This window comes from Cololabis saira, chromosome 20 (genome assembly GCF_033807715.1).
Source record: "Cololabis saira isolate AMF1-May2022 chromosome 20, fColSai1.1, whole genome shotgun sequence".
In the NCBI taxonomy this organism is placed as follows: Eukaryota; Metazoa; Chordata; class Actinopteri; order Beloniformes; family Belonidae; genus Cololabis; species Cololabis saira.
This window is the reverse complement of record NC_084606.1, coordinates 10,425,374-10,440,896: the sequence shown is the minus strand read 5'-3', so window position 1 is coordinate 10,440,896 and position 15,523 is coordinate 10,425,374. Positions and strand designations below refer to the sequence as shown.

Genomic DNA, 15,523 nt, shown 5'->3' with positions numbered 1-15,523 from the left:
GTGAAGAAAGGTGATTTAAGTGACTTTGAACGTGGCATGATTGTTGATGCCACACGGGCTGGTCTGAGTATTTCAGAAACTGTTGAACTGTTGAACTGTTGAACAGAAACTGTTCTACTGGGATTTTCACACACAACTATAGGGTTATCAGAGACTGGTCCGAAAAAGAGAAAATATCCAGCGAGTCTTGTTGATGCCAGAGGTCAGAGGAGAACGGCCAGACTGGTTTGAGCTGATAGAAAGGCAACAGTAACTCAAAACCCCTCGTTACAACCAAGGTATACATAAGAGCGTCTCTGAACGCACAACACGTCCAACCTTGAGACGGATGGGCTACAGCAGCAGAAGACCACACCGTGTGCTACTCCTGTTAGCTAAGAACAGGAACAGAAGCTACAATTCTCACAGGCTCACCAACATTGGCGTCAACTACTGTGTACATGAAAACATGGCTCCATCCTGCCTTGTATCAACGGTTCAGGCTGGTGGTGGTGGTGTAATTGTGTGGAGGATATTTTCCTGGCAGGCTTTGGGCCCATTAGTACTAACTGAGCATCATGTCAACGCCACAGCCTACCTGAGTGTTGTTGCTGACCATGTCCATCCCTTTATGTTCACTGTGTACCATCTTCTGATGGCTGCTTCCAGCAGGATAACGTGCCATGTCATAAAGTGTGAATCATCTCAGACTGGCTTCTTGAACATGACAATGAGTTCACTACTCAAATGGCCTCCAGAGTCCCCAAATCTCAGTCCAATCGAGCACCTTTGGGATCTGGTGGAACTAGAGATCTGCATCATGGATGTACTGTACATCCGAGAAATCTGCAGCAACTCCATGATACATCATGTCAATATGGACCAAACTCTCTGAGGAAAGTTTCCAGTACCTTGTTGAATCTATACCACGAAGGATTAAAGTAGTTCTGAAGACAAAAAGAGGGTCCAACCCAGTAGTAGCAAGGTGTACCTAATAAAGTGGCCGGTGAGTGTAAAGTCCAAATGCCAAACATCCAACTTCCAGGTTGAGGCTCATGGGTACCTAAGATTTGTTGCAGTTCCACGCCTGGCTACCAGAGGCTGACTGAAGAAGCGACTGAATCTCCATTCACTTTGATGTCCAAACGTCCAACTTTAGAGCAGAAATAAACACATTTACAGCTTGGTTAAAAAAAAGGGAAAAAAACAACAACAAAAAAAATAGGTTTTGGTCACAATAGTTTGATTTCACACCCATGACAACTCTGAGGGGAGTTAGTTTTTTGTACCACTTCAGGAGAGTTTATATAAAACAATACATTTATTTCTATTATGATTGATTGGCAGTTGGTTAACTTCCGTGGTTCAATGGTTAATTGGTAATGGTAACTGAGGTCAAGGTCGGTACAGCCAGAGGAAAAGAGTAGGCTACAATGCTAAAAATGAACATTAGACACTTTCTTAGTCTAAATGTGCTGCCAGGCAGTTTAAAGTGTGAACTTTGGTACTATTTCAGTTTACACAATTTTTGTCCATCTTCTATGTAGAAGATTTATAGAACTGATTAACGTTTTATAGATAGCATGCAAGTGTGTTCCCCTCATACTCTTTAGAAAGCAAAGAAAAAGAGAAAAATAACACAATTAAGAGGTCAGCGTGACTTTTTTTCTTGAAAAAACTAATTAGTAGACTAAACACTTGAACTGACATTTTAGTTTCTTTCATTGCATTGACAATTTGAACCTTCCACTTAACAATTGGAAGCTAACGTTTGAATTTAATGTCAGTAGTTTGAAGACAAATGCTCCTTTTTAAGTTGATCCTATGCACATGAAGAAGCTTCTAATCATCAGACCTCTCATTAGCAGACCTTGATCCAACATTCACAATATAAGCATGTTGTATCAGCCATGTTACAATGTAACAACACTTTTAATGTCAGAATCAATGTTGAAATGAAATACAAGTTTGTTTGTTTTTGTATTATTTATTTATTTGATTTAAATAAATAATTATATTCTTACTTAGTAGTTTTTTTTAAACACCTTTTACCTATAAGATAAAATTCAGGAAGGTTTTTTTTTTTTTTTCTTTTTGTGCAGGAAGTGGTGCCTGCATCAAAAGGTTATTCACTGAACTGAAGAACTGAAGAAGTGTAAAGGCCCCCTGGCTGATTATAATGTGTTGTGCTTTTTGTTTTGTTTTTTATTTGAGTTGTACTCTTTATATGGTATAATTCAACGTGAAATTGCATAATGTGAAATTTTGTTATCATTGAACTGTTTGCAAATGTTAAATAAAAAAAAAATAAAAAAAGTGTAAAGGTGTGTGGGTTTTTTTTTCCACTTCTTCACTTCAGTTCTCATTTAAATTTGTCTATACTTTTATTAAACCTGTCAGTAATTCTTAACTTTATTATCTATTTTAAACATTTAGACTACACATCATTTTCTTATCTTTATTTAAAGGTGAATCTGTTTTAAATATTTTAATGCAGCCTTTCAACTGTCATGTGACACCATGGATGTATTATCTTGAAACACAAGCCTTTTTTTGAATGAAACTTTATTTCAATTCCAGAAACATACAATAACAATAAAATAAATGGCAGGCATCATTCAATAATATAAAACACAAACATACATAGGCATCATTATAGTCCAAAAAATATAAAATTGTTCTCTTCACAAAAAAAGCTCAATAAAGTGCAAGTAGTTTGTGACATTAACAATTACACTAAATAATAAAAGGAAGACAATACATTCAGATATCCATAAACATTTATTTTATGAGGTTAACAGTGGTATTACATTTTTTGTTATTAACCAATTGTATTGTCTCAAAATAGATTTTGAAATCAACTTTAAAGGTAACTAAGGATGGACAGGATCTGGAGAATTTTGCCTTATGTATGTGAAACTTAGCAACAAGAATCATTAAGTTGACCAGTTGTTGAATTTTGTAATTTTGGTTTTCGTAATATAGTAAGATATCTTTAGCTTCTAATTTAATTACATTATTAGTTTTTTGTATGTTAAAAAAATTCTTCACATTTTTTCCAGAAACTTAAAGTATGTTCACATTCATAAAACAAATGTATGGTGGTCTCTTCGTCATGTTTACAAAATACACATCTGCTATCAATGTCTACAAATTTGGATATAAGTTGGTTGGTGGGGTAAATATTATGTAAAATTTTATATTGGACTTCTTTTACTTTGTTTGAGATTGCAAATTTATAGGGAAGGAGCCACGCTGTTTTCCATTGAATGTCCGAAAAATGGGAGTTCCAAACAAATTTCCCTCTTGGGGTTATTTTCATTTTACTGTAGAAGTAGTTTCTTATGTGTTTATTAGTGCACTTATTATTTCTAATATCTATACCGTCAACAAGAAGGGAGAGATCCTTCTCTTGTACTTCTGGCGTCTCAAAGTGACACTTCATTAATTGAAGAATTCCATTAGGAATAGCGTTTACTACTTTATTAGATATTCTTTATTTGTGATAGGAAAGGTTTTAGATTTAAGAAATTCCTCATAATTTAGAATTTTACCTTCATCATTTTGTAAATATAATGATTTATTTTTCCTAGTTATGTATTCATTGTTCCAAATTATGCTTTTGTGAGGGGAGAAGTTATGGACAAAGCCTTAATTTTGCTGCCGTGAGAGACTGTTGATGAAATTTTGATAATTTTTGCGGTAATTTGGATGGATCGTAATGACATTGTAGTAGAAATTGTATTCCTCCCATTTTCCTAAAGACATTCTGTGGTATAAAATACCAAAAGGACTCTGGAGCTTTCAAAAATTATTTTAACCATTTCAGTTGTAATTCACATCTATAAAGTCTAGGATCTCCAAGCCACCAAAACCTCTAGGACCAGCTAAGATCTCTTTTTTTAAACGATGGCATTTATTTTTCCAAATAAAGTTAATTAAAGCACTATTTATTTGTGACACAAGCCTCGTTGTAGTTGGTGAGGGAAGTGACGTCATAATGTATGATCTTCCTAGAAACGGTTGCCATAGCAGCCGCTAGCGTCTCTCAGCGCTTCTGTTGTCCGGTTTGTCAACGTTAAAGTTAGCCGGCTAGATATAACTATAGTTTCTGACAGTTTATTCTTTGCTTTTTTAACTACAAGGTAAAATCAAACAGAATGCTGTACACGTTTTCAAGTCGACCCAGACCCGTTAAGACCAAAGAGCCTCCAGATGAACGGTATGTCTGTCTTGTTTGAAAAAAAAAAAAACCCAAAAAAACAAAACGATTGTCGCTCAAACGTAGCCGCTTTGGCGTAAATATGTTTTAATAAGTATGTTTTCGCAATCTTATCATATTTTGTGTATCGTATTTGTAATGGAACTAAAAGCAAATAATGGTGTTATTATCATAAAATGCAGAGGTGTCAAAAGTATTCACATTCATTACTCAGGTAGAAGTATAGATACTAGAGTTTAAAAATACTCCTGTAGAAGTTGAAGTATCAACTCAAGTTTTTTACTCAAGTAAAAGTATAAAAGTACTGGTTTCAAAACTACTTAAAGTATAAAAGTAAAAGTAATGTAAGGGGGAAAAAAGCCATTAAGGACAAAAGCCATTGAAAATGAATGCAAATTAGTATAATGCAAATATATTAAAGAACCATACATGTGTACTATTGAGCATTAACATGTGTTTCAGACAGCAGGAGATATGATGACTAGTTGCCTATAAGTATTGTAATGGTGCAAAAAGTCAAACTTCAGAGGCATGTTATCATTTATCCTAACCTTTATTGGAATGTACATCCAAGTTTAGTTGCAGGAATCTGAGGGAACGGATGTAAGAACAAAACTGGACAAGAACATCTGAAACAACCACAACCAAATTCACTCTATCCGGATGGAGCAATTTAACTGGATAGTTTTTATTAAAGGCCGAAATGAAATAGAGTAACGAGGGTGTTTTTAAAATGTAAGGAGTAAAAAGTACAGATAATTGCGTGAAAATGTAAGGAGTAAAAGTCAAAAGTCGTCTGAAAATTAATTACTCCAGTGAAGTATAGATAACCAACATTTCTACTTAAGTAAGGTAACAAAGTATTTGTACTTCGTTACTTGACACCTCTGATAAAATGTAATTAAAGAACGTTCACGCTATTGTACTAGACTGGTGGAAATTATTGTTAACATATATTTTATTGATCTTATATCTGTTTTCTAAAATAATACTATATATTCCTTTGCCTTTACTTCAGCTGTTTCACAGTAGTGGTATCACTGTTTTCATTTGCACAAGTATTATTTTAAAATATTTTTTCATTATTAATATTATGGTTGCTGAGCAACGCATGTTCTGTGTCAGTTGTCAACTGTCAGTTTCTGTAGTCTGTTGAGATTCCGTCGTGTGGAATAAAGTCCAGGGGCCGGATTCACAAAACATTATTAAGAAAAAAAATCTTCTTAAGTGTCATTTTTTTCTTAAGTTCAGTCTTAAGAAGAAAAAAGAGAAGAAGTCATATTCTCGAAAAAAAATTCTAAGTATTTTCTCAACTTTATTCTTAAGTTTCTTCTTAAGAAAAAACTTGAGAAAAAATGGTATTCTTGAAATAAAAGTTCTCAAATTTGTTCTTGGCTTTTTTCTTAACTTTAAGACAACCTTGACCTGTCTTAAAATGTCTTCTGTGAAAAGGTAAGCCTCTAATATCACCTTTTTCAACACATTTTAGACAAGTTTAGACTAGTAGGTCATAGTTTGAGGATATACTTTGTAATTAATTACACAAAGAGCCTGTTAACTGTTTGTTAGCATGTTAGTTAGCGTGGTAGTTAATTATTATTAATTTTCCCCAATAGTATTTTTTTTCGCACATTAATCTCATCCACCATAACCTTGAAAAGTTCCTGCATCTCTTTTTCTCCTTCTCCATGTTTAGTGAGTGACTGACGGTTAAGACCCAAACTACCTCTATATATGTTGTTTGTTGGCGCGTGCAATGCAATGACATATTTTAAGAAGTTCTTAAGTAGGAAAAATAAGAAATTCGTAAGAAATTACAGTTCTTAAGACGGTTCTTAAGAAAATATTGAGGAATTTCACTTAACATATTGGTGAATCCGGCCCCTGTTTACCAACCTCTGGAGTCGAGCTTCATCCTGCCATATTATTATTATTATTATTATTATTATTATTATTATTATTATTATTATTATTATTATTATTATTATTATTATTATTATTATATATTATTATTATTATTATTATTATTATTATTATTATTATCTCAAATGCTGCATTTTGTGTAGTAAGAATATACAGCAAAACAACATGCTTTTCCCTGGCAATGCAGGACTCAACACTTTGGTGGAAACATCATGTACGACCGTCACGTGGTCAGAGGAAGTACCTATCCCCAAGGCATCATTCCAGCTGTATGTATGAGCCCTACATTTTTCTGTGCTTTCTTTGTACCCCTCTTTATCTTTGCTCATTACCCACTATGTGCAGATGGCTCAGACAGACATTGTGGGAACTCAAAGACGACCGCTGTTCAGAAGGAGAGCCATCACCCATAAACAGCACATGGGGCTTCTCAGAACCACAACCCCTGAAGCTGTGCACGGTAGAAAACATATCGATGTACAAACAGGTAAACCACATCTCTCGACCACAAAACCTTTACTAGTGTGTTTCTGGTAACCAGAAATTTGGTTTAAATCAGGTCTTTACTGTCATTATCATTGTGATTATATTCGTATTTCAGAGTCTTACCTTGAGGAACTGGCTAAAGTTCCTGGATCTTCAGAGGCTGAGAGTCAGACTGAGGCTTTCCTGGACAAACCAGCGACTCCACTCTTCATACCTGACAAATCTGGCATAGATGTCACAACACAGATTAAAGAGGGCGAGGTGAATAGTTTTAACATAGATCTACTAAAAGCAACCATCTTATAGACATTATTTAGAGGGGAAATGCTTCTGATCTTACATACAAAGCCCTTGCCTCAGTCATAGTTGTCACCCCCAGAATCAGAATAAGAAAATTTTATTAATCCCTGGTGGAAATTGATATTTGTGCCGTAGCTCCAACTCATAAAAAAAACACAAAAAATAGGCAAAAGAGGAGAAAATTTAAATATATGTGTATTTAATACAGTCTAATACAGGTGCTACTGTCATTTTAGCAGACGCTTTTATCCAAAGCGACTTACATGTGAGACACTCACCATGGAGCAATTAGGGTTAAGGCCTTGCTCAGGGGCCCAAGGTGGTTCATCTTGGTTGCCATTCTGGGGCTTGAACCTGGGTCTTCCAGAACCAAGCCCATCTATGTAGCCACTAGACTACCACCCCCCAGTATGTGTATTTATATAAAAATAAAGGAAAAATATAGAAAAAAAGCCTATGAAAAGTTTGTACATGTATCTACTGTACATATATATTTTACACACATGGTAGACATAGATTAAAGTGCGTTGATGCACTATTGCACACTGAATTATGAGTAAAATAAGTAAGTAAAAGTGATGGTGGGAGTGTGTTGGTAGCTTGTGGAGTTTGGTAAAGTCAGATTGTCAGGCATTCTGAGGAAAGAGTTGTAAAGTCCGATGAACACAGCCAGGAATTACTTCCTGCTGCGCTCTGTTGTGCATTTTAGGGGGAATTCATCTGTTGCTGAAAGTGCTCCTATGTTTAGCCAGCATGTCATGAAGTGGGTGGGGGCCACTTCAACAACATCACTGGCCTTACGGATCAGTTTATGGAGTCTGTTGGTATCCGTTACCCTCAGTCTGCTACCCCTGCACACAACAGAAAACATGATAGTACTGGCAACCACAGATTCATAGAGCATCCTCAGCATCGTCCGGCAGAGGTTGAAGGACCTCAGACTCCTCGGAAAGTAAAGGCAGCTCTGGCCCTTCTTGTAGATGGCTCCAGTATTTCTAGTCCAGCCCAATTTATTGTCAATATGCACAGTTTACATATTAAGGCTGCGTCCCAATACTCCCCCTCGCCATCGTTTTCTTCACTTCCCCTAAATTTTGTACGTTCCCGTGAGGGTAGTGGTGTCCCAATTCCTCTTTTCACCTAGGGGGAGGGGGCATAACGAGGGTGAGGGGCTGAGAATATCCCCTTCAAATCGAGGGTTTTCACATGCTGACTTCGCGAGCAAGGGGCTATGAAAATTTCCCAGAATGCTACGTAAACTACGCCGTAGGCTCTGCGTCGATTTGACTCGCCGACCGAGAAACAGGCAGAGTCCTCTCAGATTGTGACCAAGGGAGCAAGCATTTTTTTGTGAGAAATAAGAGAGAAATAATCCTGTGACTCATCAGATTTGTTTTGGATGTTTCTGATATAATAGTTTTCAGAAACCACCAGGTAATCCAGCTGTTATCTGGGTAATTTACACACTTTCAGATAAAGTTGCCGAAGATCACGCCAGAATAAAGGGATTTATGGTTCTGCGTTACACCAACGCAGAGTCTACGGCGTAGGTTACGTAACCTTCGCCGTAAATTCTGCGTCGATGTACGCGGCGACGCGCGCCGTACGCCGTACCCTACGCCGTAGGCTCTGCGTCGATTTAACGCGGACCCAAGCTCCGGAGCCGGCAGACAGATATCTTGAAATTTTTGAGCAAATTTCTTAACAGGCGTAGCTACAACTGTTAGATTTCATCTATTAAACCAACATCTTCCTAAATGATTTATTTCAGCCAGCGTAATTCTCAACAGAGCTGCAGGTTTCTCTCCCGGGACGACGGCGCTGGGTTGACCCAGCGATCAGGTCTGTCCCCCCGGCTGTGAGCTGAGGCTGCTCCCCGGGGGCGGGGGCTCTTCTCATCTCCGAAAACGTCGAGTCAAATTTCTTAACAGGTTTCTAACAGGTTTTCTTAACCAGGTTGGGGATCTTAACGGTTACTTTTGAGCCTGAAAAAATATTAAAACTTATTAAAGTGCCATATTAACAGCGCTACAGCTGAAATTAAAACAGCTTTTGGCTCTCAGCTTCCTGATCAGGTTAGGGATGAAAACGAGGGGGAGTGGGGGTATTGGGACAGGCACCTGGGACAAGTGCCCTAGATTACAAGTGCCCTAAAATCTCCCCCTTCTTTTTTAGGGGTTAGGGAACAAAAAGAAGGGCGAGTGGAGAAAAGAAGGGCGAGTGAGGTTGAATTGGGATTGGGCCTTAAGGCTGAGGTATGGTTCTGCGTCACACCGACGCAGAGCACACGCCGCAGCCGTGACGCCGTGCTGAACCCTTCTGACTTCTCCGTCTCTCCATTTGGTCGCGGTGCAGTACCCCCCGCGGCCACTAGTTAGCGATCTTTTTCTGAATGGTTTATCCGACTTTTTCCGGTCACAGTAAATCAAAAAAATAAGGACAACTATTGTGCAAAAAACAAAAACAAAAAAAATCACACATAAACGAAGAAAAGAGCCCTGGAAGTTCACTACTGATTCAAACCGGAAACCGGAAATGCTTCGCTTTCAAACGAACCAATCACAGCCCTCTCGGTCTGCGAGTGGACGGCGTCTCCTCGACGCGTAGTTACAATTTTCGGGAGGTGCACGTCAGTGACGGCGCAGGTGACGGCGTGTCCTCTGCGTCGATCCAAACCACACGCCGTAGGCACGGCGACATTTTGACGCAGAAGCATAACTGAGCCTTTAGTCCACACTATAAATGTATGTGTAGGATAAAAGAAGTCCAGCATTATATTACTGGTTTGTGGAGTTAAAAAGAATAATGCTGTTTATTTCAAATCAACTCAACTTTGTGAATGTTTGTGCTTAATTATCATATTTGTGTCAGTGATAAAGGACAGAGTACATGTAAGGTATATATTAATATGAAAAGAAGAGCACTACTGATTCCAAGTATTGTCTTCAGTTGTTTGACTTTGACAGAGAGATGCAGCCAGTGGTGGAAGTCCTTGTAGGCAAGACGATTGAACAGTCCCAGTTGGAGGTTATGGAGGAGGAGGAACTGGCTTCTCTGAGAGCCCAGCAGATGGCATTTGAAGAACTCAGAGTTTGCGAGCTGAGGACGGTGCAACGGCTGCAGGAGCAGGACAGGCGCATAAATGAAGAAAAAGTATGCAAATTCTACACACTAGCCACTACAGTAGCCTACATAAAAGAGAGCTTACTCCCTCTGTCTGCCTTGACATGCAGAACATATCAAGTCTTCAACCTTGAGAAGAGGACAACTATGATATAAAACTACGGGCAACAAGTTAGATATCTCATCTTAGGAGTCCTAGAGAAGACACATTTTTTGGTTTTAGTGTGTTGTTATGTGTATTCTAACATTTGATTGCCGGTTTTCTCACATTGCCAAGGAAACGCTGTCAGTAAATCAAATCCGATCATCAAGGGGCTCACAGCCTTGATGAAGATTCGGAATGTTTATTTTTACCTAAAAAAGCGAGAACTGATTCACTTCCAGGCAATTTACAGAAAATGTTTTGTGACAGGGAGGGGGGTTAGAATTTAAGAGGATAATTTAATTTAAAAAAACAATGTTTTCATTTTAAAAGGAAAAGCATGTGTATCTCAGTTGTTGGAGTGGATCTATGGAATGGGTTGGGTGATGGGTTAAAGCCAGGGCCGCCGCAAGGGGTGTGCGAACCGTGCGACCGCACGGGGCCTCGCGCCCCAGGGGGCCTCGCGCCCCAGGGGGCCTCGCGCCCCAGGGGGCCTCGCGCTATGGGCCGTTTTTAGGGCCCGAGCACCTTCAGTGCGAAGGCCCTATTGTATTTGTAGGAATTTTTCTTTTTTCTTTTTTCTTCTGACGAAAGGAGGCCCTTTTTGCCCCCCTAAACATGCCCAAAAAGTCACCAAATTTTGCATGCAAGTCAGGCCTGGCAAAAAATTTGATATTTTATGGTTTACATTAATGGGCGTGGCAAAATGGCTCAACAGCGCCCCCCGGAAAACTTTGTGACTCAAGCCCCACAATACGGTTTGACGTACATGCACGGAAATCGCTACACACCTGTATCAGTACACAACTTAAAGAAAAGTCTCTTGGCGACATGGCCGAAACCAAACAGGAAGTCAGCCATTTTGAATTAATCGTGTCACTTTGGCGCAATTTATGCCATTCCTTCGGCAGTTAATACGGCCCGAACCGTAACGTGCCCCCAAGTGTGTTATACATCAAAATGTGCGTCTCCATCCTGCGACAACACGCATTACTTTTCTCTTTCAAAAGCGTTACCGTGGCGACGCTAGACGCCAAAAAGCGCGCCCACCCTTCATCTGGTTGGTTCAGACAGAAAAAACTTTGCGCCTCAAGCCCCATAATACGCTTTGACGTACATGAACGAAAATCGGTACACACCTGTATCATGTCGCAACTTAAAGAAAAGTCTCTTGGCGCCATGGCCGAAACCGAACAGGAAGTCGGCCATTTTGAACATTCTGAATTAATCGCGTAATTTTGGAGCAATATATGCCATTCCTTCGAAAATTAATACGGCCCGAACCGTATCGTGAACCCAGATGTGTTATACATCAAAATGTGCGTCTCCATCCTGCGACTACACGCATTACTTTTCTCTTTCAAAAGTGTTACCATGGCGACGCTAGACGCCAACAAGCGCACCCCCCCTTCATCTGATTGGTCCATATTTGATAGTTCCCCAAAAGGCACCAAATTTGGCACGCAAGCCAGGCCTGGCGATAAATGTGATATTTCATGGTTTGCATTAATGGGCGTGGCAAAATGGCTCAACAGCGCCCCCCGGAAAACTTTGTGCCTCAAGCCCCACAATACGGTTTGACGTACATGCACGAAAATCGCTATACACCTGTATCATGGCACAGCTTAAAGAAAAGTCTCTTGGAGCCATGGCCGAAACCGAACAGGAAGTCGGCCATTTTGAAATCTGATTGGTCCATATTTGATAGTTCTACAAAAGTCACCAAATTTTGCATGCAAGACAGACTTGGCGATAAATTTGATATTTCATGGTTTGCATTAATGGGCGTGGCCTAACGGCTCAACAGCGCCCCCTAGAATACTTTTCTCTGCCATAACTTTTGAATGGTTTGACATAGGAAGTTGTGGGTGGTGTCATGGGACTCTGTATGGAGTCCTTGAGCTTAGTTGGCCTTAATTAGCCCCGCCCCTTCTTCTGATTGGTTGTCCCTTTTTTCTGCTATAACTTTTGAATGGTTTGACATAGAGAGTCGTGGCTGGTGTCATCAGATTCTTTATGGAGTCCTTGACCTTCATTGGCCTGAATTAGCCCCGCCCCTTCTTCTGATTGGTTGTCCCTTTTTTCTGCTATAACCGAATGGTTTGACATAGGAAGTTGTGGGTGGTGTCATGGGACTCTGTAATGAGTTCTTAAGCTTCGTTGGCCTTAATTAGCCCCGCCCCTTCTTCTGATTGGTTGTCCCGATTTCCTGCTATAACTTTTGAATGGTTTGACATAGGAAGTCGTGGGTGGTGTCATGGGACTCTGTAATGAGTCTTAACCTTCGTTGGCCTTAATTAGCCCCGCCCCTTCTTCTGATTGGTTGTCCCGATTTTCTGCTATAACTTTGGAATGGTTTGACATAGAGAGTCGTGGGTGGTGTCATCAGATTCTGTATGGAGTCCTTGACCTTCATTGGCCTGAATTAGCCCCGCCCCTTCTTCTGATTGGTTGTCCCTTTTTTCTGCTATAACTTTTGAATGGTTTGACATAGAGAGTCGTGAGTGGTGTCATTTCTGATGCTTATGGGGGGCGGTGGCCGTGAGTGCGAGGGCCCGTTCATCGCTGCTTGCAGCTTTAATTTTTTTTTTTTTTTCAAAAAAATTTTTTTTTTCATTTTTTCTTTTTTTTCGTTTTTTTTCGTTTTTTCCCTTATAAATATCAACAGTCACGTTCCATTACAGACCTAAATGTGTACTAGTCTGTGCATATCAATAAATATATGTGCAATGATGACGCGTGTCTGTTGTTCAATACAACTGATCAGACCAAGCGCGGACACAAGCTAGTCTCATCCAGACGGTGGAGTTGGAACAAACTGTCACACAATGTCGAGAGAACGAGACAGATTCAGGAAATTTCCATCAAGGGATGAAAAAAGAAAAAAACTAAAGAAAATGAAAGAGTTTAATGCCTCTCTGAAAGGCTCGTTTGATAAATTTGTTACAAAAATCACTGATCCGACCGGGTCTCAAGCAGCCGCGGGGCCCCGCGTCGAGGCAAGAGATGATGATGAGGCAGGGGAAGGTATCCAGTATTTTGCTAATTGGAGAGTTAAAATTGCGCACGTAGACACCCGATCCGACCCGAAAAACCCAAAAATTTTGCGGCGCTCGCTACGGTCACGCGCGAGGGCCCCCCCAGCCATTTCGCACAGGGCCTCGTAAATCTCCCAGGCAGCTCTGGTTAAAGCAATGTACAAATATAAATCAATTTAAAAAACCGTACAAAAAGGAAGTTCTGGGAAGTTATTTGATTGAGGAGGAGTTATGTTAAGGAAAGTTTGTGTTTGTTAGCTGGTTAGGTGCAAAGGCACAACCAATGGGAAAATCGGTAGCCTAATAGGTAAATTAGCAGCTATTTATTATTAATATTTATGTTTAATTTATAATAGAGGTAACAAAGGGGCAGGGTTAAATACGTTTTAGTTCTACGTGCTCCTTTTCGGACACTGTTTTTTTTTCCCTGTTTGTATTACGTTTTTGTTGTTGTTGCTTTTTTTTCTGTATGTTTTGAATTTGTTTTAAAATTTTATATTTTTTTCCTTGTGTTCGAAATAAACAATTCAATCAATATATCAATCAATCAATACTTTGTCAATCCTATATATTCCTATTGCACGTTAAGTTGTGTTTTCACTAAATGGGGCCTCACCTTTATGATATGGTTGATCTTTTTATGAATAGTAGTCTCCACCAACTACAATTGCCTGTTTATGTTCATGTTGTTAACTGATCAATTCTATGTTATTGCAGTCTATTATCTACACATCAAAAATATATTTCTACTGTACGTGGTGGACTTTTTTCAAAGAGAACTGAAATCTTAAACAGTGCAGATTAATATAATAAAAACAGTAGAATACTTGTTTAGAAAATATGTCCCATTTTCACCTCAGGAACGTAGAATTGCCCAGCAAAAAGAGGTGCTGAAGAAAGAGAAGGAGGTTGTGTACAAGATATCTGCCAGGGTGTACGCTCGGCAGTGTCTGGCCAACTTACTGCCGATGACCCTAAACTCAGTGAGAGACCAAGGTTACCTTTTCGACCCTGTGCAGAAAGGTGAGCCTCTTCAGCGTTTCACCTTTTTGCCACTTGAGGGCGTCACTGCACCAAATTCCACTCGCACCACTTGTGCGTGAACATTTATGTCATTCTGACATTTCTGGCTTTGGTTTTCAGATATTGAAACTCATTTCTTCCCATGGCTCATGGCTGAGGTTGACAGCTGTTTGGAGAGAAGATACTGTGCAAGAGAGCTGCTTGACAGTAAGAAAAACTTAAATTATCTTGAAATGTATTTATTTATTTTTTGTTCCTCTCAGTTTGTTATTTTGACCCAGTGATGCACAAAAACGTACAAAATCAAAATCAGCAAAAGTTTTCTTTTCGACTTTATTGTTCACTGACAGTACTATTTTTTAGAAACTGTAGTCCTAAGTACCTGTTCAATATATGGTTTAAAAATGTTTGAACTCCAGGGTGTGGGTCATCACAAGTTTTTTTAAACTTAACCTTGGGTTATACGCATTTTTTGGCTCAGCTGTCAAAAACTAAAAAATTACCGGTACACTTTAATAGAACTAAGCAGTTTTAACAGATAGAGATACAGGAAGCATTTTTTCCCCCATTGAATGCGTCGTTACTCTTCAAAGACATTGTAAGAGCGCCATCTAGCGGACTGTTGTAGAATTATTCTTGACTGTTAAACATTATAGGAGCCAGTAATGTGCAACAAAATTGGACACTGTCTGTTTCAGCTATGATCCTTGAAGTCAGCCAGAAGAGACTGGAGCAGATCCAAGAACTGGAGACTCAGCTTCAGGAATCAGACTCATAAAGAGATCCACAGAGCATACAAATAAACTGTTTAATTGACAACTAATATGACAAGTTTGAGTTACATGTCTTCAGCATGATTTATACATTAGGATTTAAAAGATGTTTAAGGCTTTTGACAAAACAGAAATGTAGATTGTAAAGTTTTTGGCTCTTGTTATATATTGCCTACTTCAATACATTCAGGAGACAGTCACTTCTTTATAAATTAAAGTGAACCATAATTGTATCTACAGTGCTTTATGTAAGATTTCCATGTTTTTTAAGATGGTATTTTCTAAGCAAAGGCTAAAAACAATTGGCTCCAGAATTTTGACCTAATTAATTTTATTATTACAAAAATCTTTAGAAAAAGAAATAATTGTATATGCATGTACAGAAACACATCTGTCTCAATTATCCAGTCCTTTATTTCTGTGATAGCCAGTGAAAACACTTTTTTTCTCTCAGACATTCATTATATTTGTCCATCTGAACTACATAGTAATTTCTTTAATGTGATATTGTTAA

At 38.9% G+C, this 15,523-nt stretch overlaps 1 protein-coding gene across 1 annotated transcript; it reads left to right on the top strand.

Annotated features, from left to right (window-relative positions):
* The first annotated feature begins 4,070 nt into the window (after positions 1-4,070).
* LOC133420703 (radial spoke head protein 3 homolog B-like) lies at positions 4,071-15,221 on the top strand. Its single transcript, XM_061710471.1, has 8 exons — positions 4,071-4,201; positions 6,312-6,393; positions 6,470-6,611; positions 6,726-6,871; positions 9,860-10,063; positions 14,074-14,236; positions 14,357-14,443; positions 14,935-15,221. The coding sequence occupies exons 1-8, from the start codon at positions 4,140-4,142 to the stop codon at positions 15,012-15,014; spliced, it is 966 nt and encodes a 321-aa protein (XP_061566455.1). The 5' UTR covers positions 4,071-4,139; the 3' UTR covers positions 15,015-15,221.
* Positions 15,222-15,523: the final 302 nt, after the last annotated feature.

Excerpts from the sequence above, each read along its gene's own strand:
- LOC133420703 (XM_061710471.1), top strand. The coding sequence starts at position 4,140 with ATGCTGTACACGTTTTCAAGTCGACCCAGACCCGTTAAGACCAAAGAG. Across the intron at positions 6,394-6,469 it reads CCCAAGGCATCATTCCAGCT|ATGGCTCAGACAGACATTGT; the intron begins GTATGTATGAGC and ends CACTATGTGCAG. Across the intron at positions 10,064-14,073 it reads GGCGCATAAATGAAGAAAAA|GAACGTAGAATTGCCCAGCA; the intron begins GTATGCAAATTC and ends TTTTCACCTCAG.